The 23,402-nt window shown below is 30.7% G+C and overlaps 2 protein-coding genes across 2 annotated transcripts; both read left to right on the top strand.

Moving 5' to 3' along the window:
* The first annotated feature begins 3,838 nt into the window (after window positions 1-3,838).
* Window positions 3,839-5,400, top strand: LOC120072591 (aquaporin PIP2-2-like). The gene is made up of 4 exons (XM_039024988.1): window positions 3,839-4,318; window positions 4,406-4,701; window positions 4,796-4,936; window positions 5,032-5,400. Exons 1-4 carry the CDS (start codon window positions 4,021-4,023, stop codon window positions 5,149-5,151), a joined length of 855 nt encoding a protein of 284 aa, XP_038880916.1. The 5' UTR covers window positions 3,839-4,020; the 3' UTR covers window positions 5,152-5,400.
* A 14,734-nt stretch (window positions 5,401-20,134) lies between these two features.
* On the top strand, window positions 20,135-21,745 carry LOC120072853 (aquaporin PIP2-1-like). Its single transcript, XM_039025373.1, has 5 exons — window positions 20,135-20,255; window positions 20,396-20,686; window positions 20,780-21,075; window positions 21,160-21,300; window positions 21,408-21,745. Exons 2-5 carry the CDS (start codon window positions 20,404-20,406, stop codon window positions 21,525-21,527), a joined length of 840 nt encoding a protein of 279 aa, XP_038881301.1. The 5' UTR covers window positions 20,135-20,255; window positions 20,396-20,403; the 3' UTR covers window positions 21,528-21,745.
* The last annotated feature ends 1,657 nt before the right edge of the window (window positions 21,746-23,402 follow it).

Raw genomic sequence — 23,402 nt, 5'->3', positions numbered from 1 at the left:
TTTTGAAATTTAAAAATATCATATTATATTTAATTATCTAACTGAGTTTTGTTATTTTATATTACTTTCTTAAATCTTAATCAAGATTTGCGGTTTTTAAATTATTTTGAACATTATATTTATTACATGTTATTTGAAACATAAAATATTAAAATAAAACATGTAGCCCTAGCGTTCTACATCCCCTGTACTCAACGCTTCTTGTTATGACTATTCAACAATTAAGAGTTTTGTTCAATGGTAAGTGGGATGAAACAACCACTATCATGACTTCCGATTTATTGAAGTTTTTGTTGCTTCGAACACATCTTATTCAAATTTTTATCTTTTTTTTTTTTTACTAATTATATTTTTTTTATCTCAATCGCAACAAGTCTACTTTGGAGGTTTGACTTAATCAATCAAATCCATGGTGGCATAGATGAAAGACTCGACTTAATCAACCATCGACCAGAGTTCAAGTTGCAAAGTCTTTCTTTTCAAAGTGATTCTTATCGAGTCATTGTGAAAAGGTAGGTCAAGCATTATGGACGATGTTGGTATTAACCAGTTTGCCTTGGGATCTTAAATCCACCTTGACAGATTGATCAAAGAAGGATGTACCATCATCGAATATTGTTTGTTTCTTTTCTGTTCATGAGATCTCCACGATTGACATCAATACCACATCATAATTGTTAGTAATTTCAATTGACGATTTTTAACTAGGATTTTCATAATCTAGTCTAAATCGGTTTCTTTCTTCATGAATACAATTACTTAGATAAAGTTTTTATTAGTCCAACCTCACTTTTTAAACTGATAATTGCATCTAAAACAAGAAAACGTATTGTTACAAAATTTTGGGTATGTTCAAAAGCGAATTAGATGGTTTGGTAATTTATTAAATTGTAGTGTATTTGTTTCTAAGTTTAATGTATTTGTCGAGTGTAGTTTGGAGACTAATTACAATGTATATGTAGGTCACGTAAATATTACATCGGAAGTATAGCCCCAAAAACTTTCAAAACACCTTTTATGACTATAGAACTCTCATCCAAATTACAGTGTATAATTTTTTCATTTGCACGTTTCTTTTATCATACATCTTTATTTTCAAAAACCACGACTGGCGAAGGAAGGGATGAAGGTAGAATTCAAGTCGGAGGTATCACCACTCTTGGTGGAGGACCAATTTTGGAGAGGAAAATGGCGGCAACTTGGTTGGAGAAGAGGTCGGTGCGGTGTTCAGAGCATGACCAACCGATAATCTCTAAATGTTTGTTTTTAATTACAGTGTAATTACGAATATTTCTTAATAAGTCAATCACAATCTCATTTGTATGGCTGAGGTATTTAGACTCTTATAAATTCGTTTATTTTTTTATTTTTAATTTTTTGTCAATCTTACAAATGAAATGTTGATTTGTCATTTTTACAAATGAAAAGTTAAAATCTGTCATTCTTCTTATAAACACTATAAACTTTTGTTCCTATTAAAAAACAGCGGTGAGTCTAGCCCAAATCTATCTTTAACTATAAATAGGCAAATGCAATTTTTTTTTCATATATTTGTGAATTTATTATTTGAGGTAGTGTTTTCACAAAATAAATTTTCTTTCTTGATGCATTGAAGCATCAATCATCTACTTGAATATTATATGTAAAAATACTCTCCCTCCTTAATTTTAGCTATTGAACTCGAACTCTTACAAAAATCAAAAGAAAAAAAGAAGATCATATAAAAGAGAATTATAATGATGAAAGTGACAGAAGAATTGAGAAAAGAAAAATTCTCCACAGCCCAAATAGTATTTTTCATTATTAGTAAAAAGAAAAACTCCACTAATTCAAAAATTATCTTATTAAAATTATGACATCACTATTTAATTATCACCTATATTTTCAGTAATGTCATTTAATTGAAACAAATATTTCAACATTTGAAAGATAATGCTAATATAACAAAAAAGGTATATATCAATTGTCATAGTGGTTGAAAAACTAGCAAAAAGATAATTATTTATATATATATATATATATAATTCTTCAAAGAAAAGCATACTAAAATGATTTTTTTAAGGGAAAATAAAATAAAAAGGACATCCCAACAGCTGCCGCCCATCCAAGGATGAACTGACAAACCGTATGATGCACTAAAATTCATCTCAATAATTTCATGCATAAAAAAATATGTTATTTTCTTCAAGCAATAATGTTTCGACACGTGGAGCATCCACAGCCACGAATGTAACATAAGAAAAAGGCACTCGGTATTTTCCACTTGGACCGACTTTGTTGACCTGACCGACCATAAATTTGAGGTTATAATAAAATCTGATGATTGCGATGTGATTACGTGGCATTAATATATTGGTAAACGGTTTCAACAGAGTGGGCCCGTAAAGATCGACGGTGATGATTAAATGTATTATGGATTTCAATTAGTCCGTTCAGTCACTCATCAGTTCTCACCGACTGTTGTCCACTTATTCCACACGTGATTTATATGATGTTAACGTTTTGTTTTCTTTTTATTTTTTATTTTTTTTAGTTCGGAAATTTTAACTTTTTATTTTGTAATTTTTTTTTTTTTTTTTTAAATTTTATAAGAACTAAACTCTTCATTTTATTATATAATTGATAATAATTTAGTTTCTATTTGTAAAAAATATTATTAAGATCAATGTAATTTCTTATATTAAAGTTGTTGGACATTATGAGAGTTTAAATGTAGGTTCAGTGGCCTCCTTTAATATTAACAGTAGAGTTAGATTTCTTGAGTGTGATTTGAATTCTTAATAATGTGGATCTAAATCCACGAAGATTCTTTCCATTTTCGAACAAGTTTCTAGGTTAGCAGCTAAACCATATTCGATGATCATTTGACATATTTCACGTGAGCAAAATGATGTTGCATATACTCTTACTCGTAGAGCTTTAAATACATGAGATGGTACGTTGTGAGGGGATGTTTTTCCTTTGTAGCTCCCTTAGCTTGTTGCTTCTTGATTCTTTCCCAATAAAAGTGTTTTCCTTTGGTTTATTTATTATATTTTTATATACATTTATATTCATTAAAAGTTGAGTTCGGGCTAGATACTGCGGTAGGATTAAAGTTACCAAATTTTTTTTGGAAGGAAAAATCAATGAACTATCACAATGTCACGGATATAAAAAAAATATTTTTTAGTTAAAAAATGTGCTGTGAGATTCAACTTTCTAACATTTTAGTTGATAATACACTTTTCATTCCAATTGATCTATACTAATGTCGGTTGTACTTCCTTTATAATAATAATTATTAGATAAATTTACACGTTTCATACTATAAACGAAGGCCACGTTTACCAAATCATAATGAAAAGTGGTGTAAACGTAATGAAGTTCAATTTAGTGAGTCTAAATCGCGAACATAATTTTATTTCTTTTGATTGTGTTTGCTTAAAATTATAAACCTGTCACATTTACTGTCACTACTAGACCCTAATAATAATGGTAATGATAACATTAATTATAATAATAAATATGAAAAATTCTTAATTTTAATTTTGTAACAACAATAATATCTATAATAGTAACCATAGCCGTTCGTGGGTCTCACGTAAATTTAAAATGCAATCAAATTGAACATCCTTAGTCTTTCGATCAGATTACGTTTTCTAATTATAAAATTTGAAGCGAACATCACATTTCATTACTATTATAAATACAAGTAAAATAAACATAATCAAATGAGTCCGTTTTTTAAATTACCATGACATGAATATAAATTTAAGATAATTGTATCATGTGGGTCAAGTCAATGAAATGATGGAGAAGATTTAGGCAAAATGAGAGGGGAAGAAAATCCCAAAAAGAATTTTGAATTAACAATTGAAATCTCTAACAATCACTGGTCCATCCACTTCTCTAACATCCTTATATAAATTCCCCACTTCATCCCTAACCTTCATCACTCCCCTCTGCAACACCTCTGTTTTCAAATACCAATTCCTTCCTCCATTTCTTTGTAAATTTCACCCACAAGAACCAGCAGCCATGTCTAAGGATCTCGAAGCCGGAGGATTCGCGGCCAAGGACTACCAAGACCCACCTCCTGCCCCATTGATCGACGCCGAAGAGTTCACTCAATGGTCTTTTTACAGAGCCATCATCGCCGAGTTCGTTGCCACACTTTTGTTCTTGTACGTCACTGTTCTCACTGTCATTGGCTACAGTAGCCAATCCGACACCAAAAACGGCGGCCAAATCTGCGGCGGCGTCGGCATTCTCGGCATTGCTTGGGCATTCGGTGGCATGATCTTCGTCCTCGTTTACTGCACTGCTGGAATTTCCGGTGAGTTTCTTTGTCCCTTCTATTGCTCTGTTTCTCTCTCTGTTCGCTCTGTTTAAAGGAACTTACCCTTTTTGTGAAACTTCTTAGGAGGGCATATTAACCCGGCGGTGACTTTTGGGTTGTTCTTGGCTCGGAAAGTGTCTCTAGTTAGAGCAATTCTTTACATGGTGGCTCAATGTTTGGGCGCCATTTGTGGGTGTGCGTTGGTGAAATCGTTCCAGAAGGCTCATTACAATGAGTACGGTGGTGGAGCCAATTCTCTCGCCGATGGGTACAGCACCGGCACGGGCTTAGCCGCAGAGATCATCGGAACTTTCGTTCTTGTTTACACTGTCTTCTCCGCCACTGATCCCAAGAGAAATGCTAGAGATTCTCACGTTCCTGTAAGTTCATTGAATTCCCCAAACTGGGGTTGGGAATTCAGCCTCATTTTTCTCGATTGAACGAACTAATATTGTTTTCAACTTGAAATTGAAGGTTTTGGCTCCACTCCCAATTGGGTTCGCGGTGTTCATGGTTCATTTAGCCACCATTCCGATCACGGGCACTGGCATCAACCCAGCTCGAAGCTTTGGAGCTGCCGTGGTCTTTAACAAAGACAAGCCCTGGGATGACCAGGTAATTTCTTCTTTTTCCATAATCCTTCTCTTCCAGGTTTTGAATCTTGTTTTATTTGATCGAGTAATTGAGGCTTATTTCTTTAATGTGAGCAGTGGATTTTTTGGGTTGGGCCGTTCATTGGAGCTGCCATTGCTGCAATTTATCATCAAATCGTATTGAGGGCAGGGGCAGTTAAAGCTCTGGGATCGTTCAGAAGTTCCACTGCTGTATGAATCTAATTCAAATCTCCATTTGTGAAGTATTTGGGGACAAAAGAATGTGAATGTTGTTTAGCAAAAATCCCAAAGGCACTGGTTTTTAAGTGTGCCTTCTATCCTTCCATTTGCTCTGTTTTCTTTTGCTTTTTTTCCCCTGTTTTTCGCCCCCAAGTTGTGTAATATTGGGCTCTGTTTTAATGCAAAGTTTGATCCAACCAAGTGGGTCAGTGTTTATGCTTAATCATATAATGTGCCATTTTTAAATTGGCACTCCTTGTTTCCCTTTTCGATTTAGATTAAGTGGAGTTAATAAGTCTAGAATTAATACACCATGTTTAAAAAAATTTGTATTTAGGACATTGAACTGCAAGATGAAATTCTTTTATATATGTGAAAAATAGTGAAAAATGAAATATAGTTGATAAATGTACAAACTTCAATAATACTTATTATTGAAGTTGAATTGTTTAATGACAACTTGAGAAGTAAGTGAACCAAACGATCTCTTAGTTTGTGCATAGAAAGTTAAAAAGGTATTTGTCTTTGTCAAAGTGAGCTAAGATGGGAATTAATGATCTATAATGGAAAGTACAAGAACGCTATAACTAAGGTTTAAAATGTCGACATTGATATAGAAATGTCGATGGAATATCGATAAAATCTCGATATTGATGAATAATTTTGAAAAACATTATAAAGAATTTAAAAATATATTATAACTATTAAATAAACATTTTTATGAGTTTTAAACTAGTTGTCATGTCTATTGCTTATATTATATATATATGATTGATATTTTGTTATTTTTTTTATATATTTCGTGGATTTCTACGATAGAATGGAAATATCAATTTATTTTTTATATCGATGTCAAACTCATGAACATGTGTAAATATCAATGGAAATATTAACATATCAACGAAAATCTAACACTAAGATTATAATTTGATATGCACTTCCATTCTGTCTATCTCGATGAAGGTTCAAATCTCCAATATCTTATAGATAATCATCCATGTCATTCAAGTACATTATCCTTGTTTACTACATGTTTATGTCATTGTTAGGTTTCAAGAATATCAAAACAGACGTGCACTAATAAATGTTTACACACTTAAAAATTAAAAACTGTTGTGAAATTGAAGAGCACAATGGCTATGGAGAAAATATAATATAATAATAATATAAATAAATAAAATAACTGAAATTATGAAAATTTAGTGAAAATTTGAATTGAATTTCTCACAAATGTGTGTGATTTCAAGATCCGCCAAATATCACTATTTATAGGCAAAATGACAAGTAGAATGTAGTCTTACATGAACACCAAGCACAAATAACTACAAGGCACATGGACAACATGAAGATTGACACATGGCTTTTAGGATACTAAGCAATGAACATCTATTTGTTTTTATAATATTTATAATATTTCCCCTTATATGCCTCATTAAAATCATAAAAGGAAAACCCCAATGGAAAAAAATCATAGTGAAGGAAAAAAGTACATATTTCATATAATATATACTCCCCAAAGAATACAATATATTTACTCCCCTCATGAAAACATCACTTAAGATCTCTAAATTGCTGCATTCCAATGTTGTGCACCAATTTTTCAAAAGTAGCAGTTAGTAATGCCTTTGTAAATAAGTTTGTCAGGTTATCTTTCGAATAAATGCGTTGTATAGTGATGTCACCATTTTCTTCAAGATCATGAATGTAGAAAAGCTTCAATGAAGTATGCTTTGTTCTATCTCCTTTAATATATCCTCCTTTGATTTGGGCTACGTAAGTTGTGTTGTCTTCATATAATATTTGTGGAAGATTTTTATTAGAAGACAAGCAATATGTTTCACGAATGTGCTAAGTCATTAATCTTAACCATACACATTCTCGACTAATCTCGTGAATTGCAATAATTTCAGCATGATTTGAGAAAATGGTTGTTATGGTCTGTTTCATCGACCTTCATAATATAATAGTTCCTCCACATGTGAACGGATAACCTGTTTGAGATCTAGCTTTGTGTGGATCAGATAAATATCTAGAATCTGCATAACCAACTAGGTCAAAATTTGATTTATTTGAATAAAACAAACTCATATTGATGGTTCCTCGAAGATAACGGAGTATATGCTTAATTTCGTTCCAATGTCTTTTTGTAGGAGAAGAACTATATCTAGTTAATAAATTTATTGGAAATGCAATATCTAGTCTTGTATTATTAGCAAGATACATAAGTGCAGCAATTAAATTAAGATACGGTACTTCAAGACCAAGAAGTTCTTCATTATCATCTCGAGGTCGAAATATACCTTTCTTCACATCTAGTGAACGAACTTCCATTGGAATGTTCAATGGATGTGTTTTGTCTATATATAATCTTTTCAAAACTTTTCCTGTATAAGTTGACTGATGAACAAATATCCCATATGCTAAATGCTCAATTTGCAAGTCAAGGCGAAATTTTGTTTTTTTGAGATCTTTCATCTCAAATTCTTTCTTAAGATATTCTATTTCTTTTAAAAACTCTTCAAGAGTTCTAATTATATTCAAGTCATCAACATTTACAGTTATAATAGCAAATTCTGATTGTGATTTCTTTATAAAAGCACATGGACATATTGGATTATTTTGATACCCTTCTTTCAATAAATATCCATTCAGACGATTGTACCACATCCGTCCTGATTGTTTCAATCCATATAATGATCTCTATATTGAATACAATTCCTGGAAATTTGATGTATATGTTTTAGATACCTTAAATCCTCTTGGGATTTTCATATAAATATCAGTATTAAGAGATTCATATAAATAGTTGTGACTACATCTATTAGATGCATATTCAGACTTTCATATAAGTCAGACTAATTAAATATCTTAGTGCAATTACATCCACCACGGGAGAATATGTCTCATCGTAATCAATATTAGGTATTTATGAAAAATCTTGTACAACTGGTCATTGTATCTTGTGAATTTATTATTTTCATTTCTTTTTCTCATAAATACCCATTTGTACCCCACAAGTTTAGCACCTTCTGGTGTTTGGAATATGGTCCAAAAATCAGAGATTTTGAAACTGAGTGTAATTATGCCTCGATTGTTTTTTTTCCACCGAAGTCAATTTTTTCTATGTCGACATTTTTCAACAGATTTTGCTTTAGAATCCTTATTTTTAGATATAATAACAAGAGCAATATTATACGCAAAAGTGTTGTCAATAACTACATTAGTTCGATCCAACTTTTTTCTGTCATGACATAGTTTATTGAAATCTCATTATTATCTTTAGGTATTTCACCTTCTCATTAGTCATGTCAATGATTTCTCTATGGGTATTTACATCCTCAACCAAGTCTTCTTGACTATTAATTATTTTTCGTTTTCGAGGATTTTTATTTTTGGAACCCACTAGTCTACCACGCTTTTGGCGTGTTCCAGACTCATTAGTGACAACTTGTTGTATTGGGATATCAATTTTTTATGGAACATTTACAGCTAGTATATGTGACTTAGTTACTTTCTTTGCATCTATAAATGCATCTGGTAATTGATTTGCTATATTTTGCAAATGAATAATTTTTTAACTTCAAGTTCACATTGATCTGTATGAGGATCTGAACGAGATAATAATGATGCATTCCATGTAATTTCTTTTTCCAATTTCTTAATTTGTCCCCCAAATGTTGAAAATTTGTCTCATTAAAATGACAATCAACAAATCTTGCGGTAAATACAGATGAAGGAAGCTTAGCTCTCATAAGTAATGGTCTAGCAATTAACTGCAAACGTTTTTATGAATGATTCTACTAAACCATTTCGTATATGAACATGAGCTACAGGATATTCAACACTTATCCCAATTAACATACAATAATTATCAAAAGCTTAGGATGTAAATTCATCAGGATTATCAAAACAAATGGTCTTAATTGTATAATAAAGAAATTGTGCTCTTAACTTAATTATTTGATCAAGTAATCTTGCAAATGATCTTATCAAAACAAGGACTATCAAAACAAGGATTATCAAAACAAATGCAAGATTTCAACTTGATAATAAGCACACTGTTGGAGTTGATGCCCGAAATCTCGTAGGGTCCTATAGTTTGTAAACATTATTGAACAAACTCATTGTGTATTTAATAAAATATTTGATATTTTATTCATTGTTTATAAAAATATGACATTTTAGTTGCATTAACCACAAACCAATAAACTAACATCAAAGATTATCTTTGTAACTTAAACATGTATGTAGAGACATACGGGTGGATAATGTTTAAGTGATAACCTAAATGATTTGTAGTAGATGGATAAGGCTGGGTACCTTATCTTGGTGACACTACGAGTATGACCCGCTTTGTAGGTGTTACAATTGTTGTAAAGTGCTACAAATGATCTGATCTTGATCATTCATGTATTAGACATGCGAGTGGGGATATTCTATACAAAGAAGTTTGTATAAGACCAGACTACGAAATGTTTAGTCTCATTATATAACACGGTTCATAATAGAGATTTTCATTTCACCAGGTTGACCATAAGTAACATAACCTTAATCCTGAGTGAGTTGTGAACTTCTCCTACCTATGAAGGCAGTCATTTGATTTGTATGGGTGAGATTGGCCAGATCACCAACTCAACAAGCCTACCATTTTTGGGATTCGTCTGATTAGGGAGTGGGAACACAACTACACAAGATGAAATTCACTCCTTCCTCGAAGCAGGGGTAAATAGATAAATTGCTCCCTTAAAGGCTGATTCCGGGTCTGGAACAATGTGGGGCCACACCCTCTCTTGACTCGAGAGGGGTTTAGTTATAATTGGACTATGATCTATTGTTCATTAGAGGGATCAATGGTACTTAAGGAGTTAGATGTAACTACATGGACAAAACGGTAATTTGGCCTAGCTGTACTTACAACAATTTGTGAAAGGTCATCATACTGTTGATTGGTTATATCCAATGGACATAGAAATATATTTGTAGTGCGAAAAGTCGGTCTTTAATGGAGTGTCTAACAATTAACAGATGGTGAATAATTTAATTAAAGAGTTCAATTAATTATTCATGTCCCGTTGGAGCTTTAAGCTACAGGTCTATGAGGTCCTCTTGGTAGTCAATAGGATCAATTGAGAATCAGTTTTTGGATTAATTTGAATTGTTCAAATTAATAAAGAGATTTAATTATATATATGATATAATTAAGTTGTTTCAATTATATGTGATATAATTGTTATAATGTATTTGATACATTATAGCTTAAAGAGAGGAAATAAATATTTGAATGAGATTCAAACATAGTTTCTGTGAATTGGATTCATAGTTGTTAAATTTAATATAAATATGATTTATATTAACTGCCGTAATAGAGAGAAAAGAAATTATAGTTTATATTGTATATAATACAATATTAAAACTATATATTATATGTTATATTTGATATAACATATAATTTAATATATATATATATATATATATATATATGATAAGTTAGTTATCATATTTATATTTATATTATTATTATTTTGATAATAAAGAAGGGAGTTACAACTTCCTTCCCCTTCTTTTCTCTCCACCCACATAAGTGGGTGGTGGTTATATTTGGCATGTAGAAAAAGAAAAGTTCTACTTCTTCTTGGTAAGATGATCGTTTTGTGATACAGAGAGAAAAAAGACAGAAGAGTTCTGTGAGTGTGAATTGAATTTTGCTGGTGAACATTTTTCAATTCCTTCTTCCTCTCTATAAAAATTCTCTCAAATCCAAAATAGGCAGAGTCTATTACTCCTGGGTTCTCACACCGAGAATATCGAGGAAACCTTTGTGGTCATGTTCGAACTTGTTTTAGTTATTTCTTGAAGAAAGTCTTCAAGTGGTTCGTGTTCTGTTCAAGGAAAATCTTGAAGAAAGGTCTTCAAAGGTGAGGTTTCTAAAACCCATTCATTAGCATGATGTAATTTATAAATAAATGCATATCTTGTTTCTTGTTTACTGTAAAATTTATATTCAATGAAAAATGGCTTTTGCTCGATGTTGCTTCCGCTCAAGGTTCTCTTCTCACAGAGTTGCTTCACACACGTATGACCATCTATTGGATGCCTTTATTAATACCATAAAATATCTAAATGGTCCATTTGGTGGGTTAATAGGTCCACATGTATCACCATGAATTCGTTCTAAAAATGCAGGTGATTCAGTTCCCGCTTTAATCTTATGGCTCTTCAATGGGTGTCCACTGGAATTCTCAATAATTCTTCTCATCATTATAGATTCTAGATGACCCAATCTATCATGCCAAATAACAAATATATCTGGATTCATGAACTTCAGGTTCATTGTTACATGTGTTTCAATTACTCATATATGAGTATAATACAATCCAGAAGAAAAGTAGACAACTTTTCCAATATATGTTTTTCATTTGAGACAGTAGAGATAATATATAAATATTCCACATTATTTTTACTATCAGTCTCAATATGATAATCATTGCAACATATATCTTTAAAACTAAGTAGATTTCTCTTTGATTGACTGGAGAGTAATGTATTATCAATTGTAAATTTTGTTCCTCTAAGTAAAATAATATTTGCTTTTCCAAAACTTTCGATCAGGTTTGCAGAACCTGATATCATATTGACTTTTGCTTCCAGTATTATCAGTTTGGAGAAATATTTTCTATTTGTAAGTATTGTATATGTAATTGCACTGTTTGCTAGACATAGAACTTGTTTACTAATTTTTTAGTCGCCCAACATATGAAAATGATCCAGGTTTCTTCATTAAAAGAAGATAATTACAATAATAAAACAATACTTAAAATATACAAAAGTTACTAAAAAAACGAAGATAGATAAAAGAAAACAACAACATTAAGTCTAGATATTCTCAAAGTCAAAAGAAATACTTGAAGTTCCATCAACTATGCCAATATTCTCTTCAGGAGATTCAAAGAAGTCCGCCACATCCAAATTTGTCTTATGAGATGGGTCAAATATGTCATTATCCTGGTATACAAAATTTGCTTTCACATTTTTCTCTTTTTCCTTCAGGGAGGCTTGATAGAGGTCAACTAAGTGTTTTGACATACCATAGATACGTGACCAATGGCCAGTCATTTTGCATCGAAAACATTTATTTTCAACACTTTTTGAACTCTTATCTTGTGGAAATTTTCCTTCGTGATCATCATTTTGTGTGGTTCTTTTGAAATTTGAATGATTAGAATGACCATCACAAAAATAATAATTATTTCTTCCTCTATCATGTTCACAACCTCGGCCACGACTATGATCTTGATCACGATTATTAATATTCACAACATTCACTTCAGGGAATGGTGTTGTTCCAGTTGGTCGAGATTTGTGATTCTTCATCAATAATTCGTTATTTTGTTTTGCCATCAGAAGACATGAAATTAGTTCAAAATATTGTTTAAAATCTTTCTCTCGATATTGCAACCGCAGGAGCATATTCGAGACATGATAGGTAGAAAATGTCTTCTCTACATATCAACATCAATAATTTTCTCTCTCCATAACAACAATTTTGAACTGATTTTAAATAACGAAATTGTAATCATTTACTGATTTAAAATCTTGTAACCTTAAATGTATCCATTCATAACGAGCTTTAGGAAGAATAACTATTTTTTTTATGATCATACCTTTCTTTCAAAATTTTTCATAAGATATGGGGATATTTTATTGTAAGATACTCCATTTTTAATCCCTCGTGGAGATGATGATGAAGGAGAATCATAGCTTTTGCTTTGTCCTGATTGGATGTCGTTTTTTCTTCTTTAATTGTTTCTCCCAAGTTCATAGTATCCAGGTGAATTTCAGCATCGAGCACCCATGATAAATAATTATTGCCATTAATGTTAAGGGCTGCGAATTCTAATTTTGTAGGATTTATCATGACAACACTATCACAAAATATTGTACTTATATTAGAAATTTAATATGTAATAAATATGCATGTATTTAATTTATTAATTATAATAAAGAAAAAAAAATCGACCTACCTTTAGGACATACGTTCAATGATGGAAACAACAAGAACTCATGCTGATAATGTGTTGTTAAATTGAGGAGCACAATGGAGTACAACAGATATGGAGAAAATATAATATAATAATAATAAATAAATAATATAGTATAATATAATAATAAAATAAAATAACTAAAATTATGAAAATTTAGTGGAAATTTGAAGTGGATTTCTCACCAATGTGTGTAATTTTAAGATCTACAAAATGTCACTATTTATAAGCAAAGTGGCAAGTAGGATGTAGTTTTACATGGACACCAAGCATGAATAGTACAAGACAGATGGATAATATGAAGATTGATACATGATTTTTAGGACACGAAGCAATAAGCATCTATTTATTTTTATAATATTTATAATAAAAACACCATACATTTTTTCCCATTTAAGATATATACATATGTTAGCAACTATATTTTCATCTCTTATAATTAAAAGTACAAATTTGTTGTGATATATTTAATAGACATGTATGTGCAAGTATACCATATATACTTTAGAGATTAATTCATGGTATGTCTAACAAAATAGATACTACACTATTGTATTCAATTTAGTGAAAAATTTCTAGTTCTTTACACAGAGGTTTATAATATTTTCATAAATATATATTTTTGCATACAAATATTCATATTGGAAGAGAATAGTAGAAGAAAGTGAAACAATCTTAGGGATTGTTTAGAGCGTTGAGTTGAGATATGATGTATAAAGTTCATATGTCTGTGGAGTTCATATACCTATGGAGTTCATATGTCTATATTTAGGATGCAAAGTTATTTGGTCTGAGTTCATATATCTGTTTTTGAGGTGTAGAGTTGAGTTTATATATCTGGAGTATTGGTACAATTTTTTGAGTTCTAAATAATCTGCTTTTATTGATGACTATTTTGTTTTGAAACTTTTTTTTATTCAATAATTCTATTCATCTTTGTGTTAAATAAAATATGGATTGCACTTTTTTCTTTTAATTTTTTTTATTTTTTTATGTAATAAACAATAATTAACTCACTATACTTCTGGCAGAAATATGGTTAAATAAAATGAAAAACCGAAATGAAATGAAAACTTTTGATTTCTAATTTTTCTCCATGAATTTCACATCATCCTTTTCTTTTTTTTTTTTTCTTCTTGTTGTTGCTTTTTGTTTTTACTCTGTCATGATTTTTTTTTTAATCTTCCCCATAGTCTTAGCAGCCACTGGAATGCCACCATATTTCTTCAACAATTTCACTTTCAGTTCTCCAAATTTGGAGGATCATTAGAGAACAAATTTTCATTTCACCATTTCTTGCTAGAAAATGTTTCAAGAAAAAATCTCCATTTTATGTTTTTTTTGTTGTTATGCATTACATACTTTTCAACGGTATACATACTTTTCCAAATATTATTAACACTCATTTGATATGTGAATTCAATTAAATAAAAATATATTTTACAAATTTCTACGTATAAATATTGCACTTGATGTAGAAAAAATACTATTATTTGTGTGATTGACAATCCTACAACATATTTTAATAGTCATCGATCTTATAACAGTCGAAAGTGGTTGTCGAAGTTGATTATCGAAGATGATTTTTGCTGGAGTTTATAATTGGAGATGATTGTCGGAGCTAAAGTTGGTTGCATGTAGGTGGTATGGAGCTAGTCATTGAAGTTTGTCATCGAAGGTGGTTTTTGGAGCCCGAAGTTGGTCGTCGGAGTTGGTTGTGCGAAGGAGGTCATCGAAGTTGATCATTGAAGATGATTTTTGTCAGAGTTTTGTAGTCGGAGGTGGTTGTTGGAGCTTGAAGTTGGTTGCATGAAGGTGGTATTGGAGTTGGTTGCTGGAGTTTGTCATCGAAGGTGGTTGTCGATGTCTCGAGTTGCTCGCTCGAAGGTGGTTAACGAATTTGATCATTGAAGGTGATTTTTGTTAAAGTTTGTAGTTGGAGGTGGTTGTCGGAGTTGGTCATTGGAGTTTGTTTTTGGAGGTTATTGTTGGAACCTAAAATTGGTTGTTGGAGTTGGTCGCTGAAGGTGGTCGTTGGAGTTGGTCACCAAAGTTGTCATTAGATGTTGTAGGAGTCTTGAGTTGGTCGCCGGAGTTGTCATCGGAGTTGGTTCCCAGAATATGGTAGTGACAGTCACTGATAGTGGAAACATTGGAAGAATGGAGAGTTGGGGTGAGTTGGTAAAATATAGCAACTCAATTATACGAACATTTAAAGTTGGTAGACCAAACATTGAGTTGATATATTATACCAATTCAACTCAACTCATGTTGGTGAGCCAAACACCTCAAGTTACTTCACTAATTGAAAATTTTAAAAATATAGAGGTAGTACTTTATATAGCTTTTTATTTGAAATTATAACTATTCTTTTATCTTCCACTCATTTAAAATGTTCAAAAAAAAAAAAAAAAACAAACAAACAAAACTTAGGTAACAAAAACTAACCAGAGATTATAGACAGACCTCGTTTCATAACCATTTCATTTATGACTTTTTGTTCTTGAAAATTTAGTCTATTTTCTCTCTCTCTCTTTTTTTTTTTTTTTTTTTTTTTTTACTTCAATAATAGTGAGATGAAATAACAAACTTTTGATTTTTTTTTATAATGATTTGCATCTTTATTAAGTACAATGGTTAAATTCTTAACCAAATTCTAAAAATAAAAACAAGTTTTTAAAAGTTAGTTTTTTTAATTTTCAAAATTTGACTTGGTTTTTTAAATCGTTGATAAAATGCGAATAACAAAAAAGGAAATTTGGAGGTGAAAATAGACTTCATTTAAAAAAAAAAAAAATCAAATGATTAGTAATTAGGACCTATGTATTATGTTGTTTATCAATAGAGAGGTATGATAGAAAGATTTTATGATTACGCAACAATGGAGGTTTAAAAGGATTCTTGCTATGTATTAAGATTTTGGGGCATCATTTTCGTTTTTAGAAGTGAAATGTAGCATGATTCTTGCCTTTCTTCAAAAGCCTACTATTATTTTAATATATGTTATTTCTTTCTAAATAATAGGTGGCATGGAAATGGGGGGATGATTTTTGTTATAGAAGGAAAAATGTGGGCATAATTCTTGCCTCTTTTTTTTTAATAAGCATATCTAAATTTTTTTTCTCACATTAGTTATATTTTTCTTCTTTCCTTTCTAAACAATAGGTGGCATGAAAATGGGAGTATATTTGTAAATGAACTTCAAAAAATGGATATGAGTGTAAATATGGAATCCACCATTGGAACAAAAGTGAAATATTTGTCCCTAATAAAGATAAAGTCTATGTAATTTATCCCTATAGATTTACAAGATAATGTGGTATAATATTGAGATTGTGTGATAGCTGCTAGCCTACAATACAAGGGAAGTCCAATGTAGGCCAAAAAAGCCTATGCCCTACTCCATGCACCTATGTTAATAAATAATTCTTAATATTATCTTGTGTTACATCATTATTAAATGATCCTAATGTAGCTTAGTGAATAAGAATAATACCAATACTATTATAAGAAAATTTTCTTAGGTGTGTGGTCATCCATCAAGTTAACTAATTGTGTATATCTTGCTAGCTCAACAACCCTAACTGGCCTAACTAGCCAAATGGGCCACTCTCAAGTTACCATTATGCAACTAAATTATTTTCGGACTATATAAAAGTAATAAAGAAAGAGTGAAAATTTTCTAAGACGTTCATATTATAATTTTAGATTTTTTTTTTTTTTTTTTAATGTTGTGGATTTTACATCATTTTAAAGGGATTGTGAAGTAGTACTGAAATTTTCCAAAATAGAGGATCTTTTGATTTGATTAGTTTTGTGAATGAATATTAAGAACCAATAAAGCTAACTAAAAATTCTACTATTTGGCCCAAAGAAAAAAAAGGGAAAATCTTTATTTTTTAAATAATTAGATAGGTTAATAATTAAAATCTATTTGGAATACATTTTCAAGTGTTTAATTTAAAAGATAAGTTATTTTGAAATAAATTGAAGTATTTGACAACCATTTTCAAGTGTATTATAATAATTTTTTTATCAAAAGTATTGAGATAAAAACGAGTTTTTTTTTTTTTTTTTTTATTTTTAAAACACCTATTTATCTAAGTAAATCCGAACAGATGCTTAGTATATCAATAATCGATTAATGATAGATTAAAAGAAAAAACGAACTAGCTAGGTCAATCAATTAAAAACCACTTTTAAAAACTGTCCATTCTAAAACAAAATTTCAAAGTCCACATGAAAATCCCAAATAATGTTCTTTTTTTTTAAAAAAAAAAAAAAGCATTTTTGCAAGTGTCTAAACATGCATTGGTAGGTTATTTAATCCCCATTCAGTAACTATTTTATTTTTTGTTTTTTTTTAAAATTAAATCTAGGAACATTACTTCTATCTCCAAATTTCTTCATTTGTTATATATTTTTCACCTATAGTTTAAAAAATCAAACCAAATTTTGAGAACTAAAAAAAATAATCTTCAAAAAGTTGTTTTGGTTTTAGAATTTTTCTAAGAATTCAACCACTGTACTCGAAAAATACAAACTATTGTAAGAAATGGTGATGAAATAGGTTTAATTTTCAAAAAAAAAAAAAAAATAGTTACCAAACGAAACCTTAGTTATTCGTAAAATAAAAATTACGTAAGAGCCTTCTAAATTTATCCTCATGTTTTTTTACATCTTATCCAATTATTTAATCATAGTGTATCACATGACAAATTCCTTTTATCTCGTTTTTAAAAAATATTTTGCTTTTTTTTTTTCCTTCATATGATTTGAATGGAATGCATTCAAGTATTGATCTCATAAAACTATATCAAATTTTAGATTAAACTAAGTAGAAGTTAGATGAGATTTTTGGCAGGTACCATATAGTAGTATTAATAATCTTCGGAAAAAAATTCTAATACTACGTAGTATGGAGAATCATTCATATTACTTTCATTCATTGTTTGTCATATTAGTTAACATTTAATAATAATATAGAGTCTACAAAATAATTTATATATAATTTAATAACGTGTCAAATTATGAATGGAAGTTGTAAGAATTATTATACAAATTTTCTCTTAGTTGTCATCTCATACTTTTGACAAAAGTTATTACTCGTTCAAATTTCAAAAAATACATTTAATGTTTGAAGTAGGTGAGGAAAGAGGAGGATGGCCCTGTAAAAATTAATAATGTGGGATCCAATATTGTCTCTAGAATAATAAATGTTAAAAATAGGTAGACAAGCATTTAATTAAAACTCTTAAATTCATATTAATAACATTAGCATAAACTTTTAATCTAAATAATGAGAATGAAATCAACAATGTTAATGCTTCTCAAGGCATTATCTTCATAATAGACTACAAAACTCAACTAATATATCTTCAATACACAATTGTATATGAAGAATTGAACTTAATGTTTGGAAGCAATAAAAAAGAGAGGTTGAAGAAGATGATTTTGAGTAGTGAAATGTCATGGAAAATTCTCATTAAATAACCAAAATGGAATACAATGAATGGAACAACTAGCTAAATTGAGTATAGAGGAAATAAATAACAAACAATGACAGTTTTCTACCCTAACTTGAAGCTTAGGTTGGTTTGTGCTTAAAAAAAGCATTTTTAAGTAAAGAATGAATTGTTTGGTTTAAGGTTTGGTCCTGGGTAATAAACTATGAAGCACAGATACTTCATGTGAGACAAAAAATCAGTATCAGACACGTATCGGATACCGATACTTCCAGATACTTCTCAGATTCGTATCTGACACGTGATTTGACGTATCTATACTTTCAGATACTTTCCAGGTACGTATCTGACATGTGATTTAACGTATCTATTTTTGTGCTTTTTTTTTTTTTTAATGAAAAAAGACAAGTAACTCATCTAATCTTTCACAATCTAAAAATAGACAACCTATTTAAAAAGCTCACTACTTGAGTCCAAAACTAAAAGAAGAAATAAATAAATAACAAACCAAACCCTAGACTAGAATAATCTAATCTCCACATTTGAGTCCCCATGAAGTCCACCAAAATATAAATCATTTTGATATCTTCAACAACAAGTTCTTTGTTTATCTTCATACTTCTCCCTCTAATTTTCTTCTTCTTCTTTGTAATATGAGTCACTTTTCAATTGCATTTTATTAACTATTGTACTTCAACATCTTAGATATTGCTTTTTTTATATTGTATTTCAGTGTATGTATTCTATTTTGTGCTATTGTTATTAACTTGTATGCTAAATTTATCTATATCCAAGATTTTTTTAAAGAAAAAGAAAATATATCTTCAATGTATCAGTATCCTCGTTTTTTAGAAATATATATATTAAAAAAATGACGCATCCTTAGACATTTCTGTATCTTAGTTTTTTAGAAATTGATGAATCGCCGTATCCGATCGTATCCGTATCGTGTAGCCGTATCTGTGTCTATGCTTCATAGATAATAAACATCTTTAAGAATATAATAGGTGTTAAAATGAATTTAATAAAATTAATATATGCTGACATGCACCTAATTCAACTGAAAAAAATTTATATTATCAATTTTGAGATGTGAGATTCGATCCTCTCATAAATAAATTCACTATTTACTAAAAAAAAAAGTTATTAATTATCTAACATCTTCAACAAACTACCATCAACCCTTTCTTAAACAATTAAATTATTACAATTGAATCAAACAAATAACTATTTTAATTTTTTTAAAAAATAGAGTTATTCTATTAAATAGAAAATTACTTGAAATATTTTCAAATGTAGTAAAATGTCATTGTCTATTATTGTTAGTGATAGACATTAATATATGTCTATAAGTAATAGATAATAAAGTTTTGCTATATTTATAAATAAGTTGACTCATTTTACTATATTTTAGTATTGATTAAATTTTATATGATTTTCTTCATATAAGAAAAGAAACTTCAAGATATGTAAAGTCTTGATTAAGAGGTTAGATGTTCTCTCACCGGACACAAATGGTTGTAAAGAGGGGAAAAAAAAACATCTAACAAGAGGGGAAACCCATACATTTGGGAGGGTATAGATACCCTATTCAAAGGTATAAGGAATAGATTATTCCTATTCCCGAGCTTAAAAAACACTAAACCAAACAAGAAAATCCCATTCCCATTTCTTAAATATATTAATTTACCAATTCAACTTCATAAATTCATAACTCTCCTCTGCTTTCAACAACAGGAGAAGCAATGTCTAAAAATGTTGATGGCAGAAGCAATGGCAAGGACTACCAAGACCCACCTCCCGCCCCCTTCATCGGCGCCGGCGAGTTCAACCAGTGGTCGTTTTACCGAGCCATTATCGCCGAGTTCGTTGCCACGCTTCTGTTCTTGTACATTCTTGTTCTCACTGTCATTGGCAATTCCCACCTCTCCGCCCTGAAGATCTGCGGCGGCGTCGGCGATTTGGGCATTTCCTGGGCTGTCGGCGGCATGATCTTCGTCCTCGTTTACTGCACCGCTGGAATTTCTGGTGAGTTTAGTTTTCTTATATTGCTTTGTTTCTCTCTCTGTTTCTCTCTCTGTTAAATCTGTAAGAATTACTCTGTTTTGTTTATCTCTGCAGGTGGGCATATTAATCCGGCGGTGACGTTTGGGATGTTGTTAGCTCGAAAGATCTCTCTAATCAGAGCTTTGTTTTACATTTTTGCTCAATGTTTGGGCGCCATTTGTGGGTGTGCGTTGGCTAAATCATTACAAAAGACTTATTACGTTCAGTACAATGGTGCAGCCAATGTGGTCGCCGATGGGTACAGCATTGGCACCGGCTTAGCCGCAGAGATCATCGGAACTTTTGTTCTTGTTTACACTGTCTTCTCCGCCACTGACCCCAAAAGAAACGCTAGAGATTCTCACATCCCTGTAAGTTAGTTTAATTACAGGTTCATAATCTGTTTTTCATCATTCAATTAACTAATCAAGTTTGAACTTAATTAAAAACCAAAGGTTTTGGCACCACTCCCAATTGGTTTCGCGGTGATTATGGTTCATTTAGCCACCATTCCGATCACCGGCACTGGCATCAACCCGGCTCGAAGCTTTGGAGCTGCAGTGATCTATAACAAAGCCAAGGCCTGGGATCATCAGGTAAATTTTCTCCCCCAATTCTTCTCTTTTTTATGCTTTTGTATCTTTGTTTTAGAAAAAAATGAAGCTTATTTCCTTTTTGTTTATGTCTTTTTGGTTTTGAACAGTGGATCTTCTGGGTTGGGCCATTCATTGGAGCTGCCATTGCTGCAATTTATCATGTTGTTATTATAAGGGCAGGGGCAATTAAAGCTCTGGTTTCCTTCAGAAGTTCTTCTGCTTTATAAATCTCATCCAAATCTTGTTTGTAAAAGAGAGAGAGAGAAAACAAAAGAGTGAACTTTCTTCATCAGCTAAATTTCCCAAGGCACTCTGCTTTATATGTAATTCTGAATTTTCTTTTGTTTTAAAGTAATCAAGTGGGTTATGTTTATGCTTAATGTTCACCATTCTTCTTAATTTGAAGATACAATAGATAAGTAAATCAGATCAAATCTAATATACGCTACATTGAGAAGCTGCAAAAAATATTTCTCCAGATACAGAGAAATGAATGTGATTATGTAAACAATCTTTGTTGGTTGATTTGGTGATGAGAGAATTAATGAGAGGGTTGCCTTTTTATAAGGGTATATTTAATAAGACCATGTGATTCATACCCATAATTCTGTTTCTTTCTCCTCTTATTTATATCATAAAAAATAATGTGATTTCGAGTGTTCGAGTCGGTCTTTATTTGAACTCACTTGCTAGACAAAATCTCTCACAAGTGTGATGTTTAGGTTAACATGCTCTAATGTTTAAATGGGCTCAAGTGGTGTGGAGCTGAACACAATATATGCAAGAGATATCCCTAACTCAATAGATTAATTGGCCTATAACAAATAATAATACAAAAAATAGACATTAGGGTAACCCTTGAAGTGGTTGAGGAAAGAGGATGCTCGTATATGCTATAATAATTATGTGGGACAAATGTCTATGATATGAATACAAAAATGTGTCTTAGAAAAGTATCAAATACCTACGGTATTAAATTTTTGTTGACATGTCTGACATTTTTGCATTTCTATGAGTTTGACATCGACATGAAGGGAAATTATTGCTTCAATTACATCGAAAAAAACTATGAAACATTAAAAAAAAGCAACAAAATGCCACTTATATGAATATAACATAAACAAAAACATTTTTACTTGTTTAAAAAACATAATACGTTTATTTTATAATTTAAATAATTTTTTTATTTTCTTGTTTTCATAACTTTTAAAAATATTAATTGATAACGATATTTTATTGATATTTTAGGTGACATAAGTTGAATTTGATATTTTCATCCACGTTGATATTTTACACCTTGCAAACATGGTTGTTGATATACATCATTAATGCTTCATTCAAATTACTTTGTTCTCCTCCTTTGTTTTAAATAAACTTTTTTTTTGGTTTTGTAGTTTCATACGAGTAATATAAATATAACTAAAGCAAATTTCTAAAGTATTGTTTGATAATCGACGATTGATTTTATATTTGTTGAATAAGAAATTTTGAACTAATCACAAATCGCCAAATCATTTCTCAAATTAATGACGAAATTACAAACAATTAAATTTGGGATCAATTAAAGGGTGACATGTGTCCCAAATTGACATTGAAGACATAAATTGGCAAATCCGATAATATCACGTGTTTTCATCATGACCGTTGGATTGAATATAATTAATTTGGTTTAATTTGATATTATTATTTAGGTTAAAGTCCACTTAAGCACAAAAATAGGCTTAATTTAGTCCAAATGCCAAATAAGGCAAGTCCAATTAATTGAGTCCAAGGGTCAAGTGTATGGACCAACAAAGTCTAAGCTCACAAAGCCCACTAGAGAACTCTATAAATAGAGGAGTTCTCTTAATTTGTGAGGGGCAGAAAATTCTGCACTTCAGAGAGGCCAGAGAGAATTCTCCCAACAATCAGAAGACTCATAGACTCTGGAAGTTGAACACTTCTTGAAGATATAAAGATTCTTTCAAGACTTAAACTTCAAGAACATCACGTGCTCCACTTCCCCAAGTCAAGCGTACGCATTCGATTGAGGGAGAATCAAAAGATCGAGTACTAGAGATCGAATTACCCGCATTAAATCTACATCAACACAAGTCCAACTT

This window comes from Benincasa hispida, chromosome 3 (assembly GCF_009727055.1).
Source record: "Benincasa hispida cultivar B227 chromosome 3, ASM972705v1, whole genome shotgun sequence".
Taxonomy (NCBI): domain Eukaryota; kingdom Viridiplantae; phylum Streptophyta; class Magnoliopsida; order Cucurbitales; family Cucurbitaceae; genus Benincasa; species Benincasa hispida.
Note: the sequence above shows the minus strand (reverse complement) of the source record. Positions and strands in the feature narration are given on the sequence as shown.

Coding starts and splice junctions, on each gene's coding strand:
- LOC120072853 (XM_039025373.1), top strand. CDS start 20,404: ATGTCTAAAAATGTTGATGGCAGAAGCAATGGCAAGGACTACCAAGAC. Junction 20,687..20,779: donor CTGCACCGCTGGAATTTCTG/GTGAGTTTAGTT, acceptor TTATCTCTGCAG/GTGGGCATATTAATCCGGCG. Junction 21,076..21,159: donor CTAGAGATTCTCACATCCCT/GTAAGTTAGTTT, acceptor TAAAAACCAAAG/GTTTTGGCACCACTCCCAAT.
- LOC120072591 (XM_039024988.1), top strand. CDS start 4,021: ATGTCTAAGGATCTCGAAGCCGGAGGATTCGCGGCCAAGGACTACCAA. Junction 4,319..4,405: donor CTGCACTGCTGGAATTTCCG/GTGAGTTTCTTT, acceptor GAAACTTCTTAG/GAGGGCATATTAACCCGGCG. Junction 4,702..4,795: donor CTAGAGATTCTCACGTTCCT/GTAAGTTCATTG, acceptor TTGAAATTGAAG/GTTTTGGCTCCACTCCCAAT.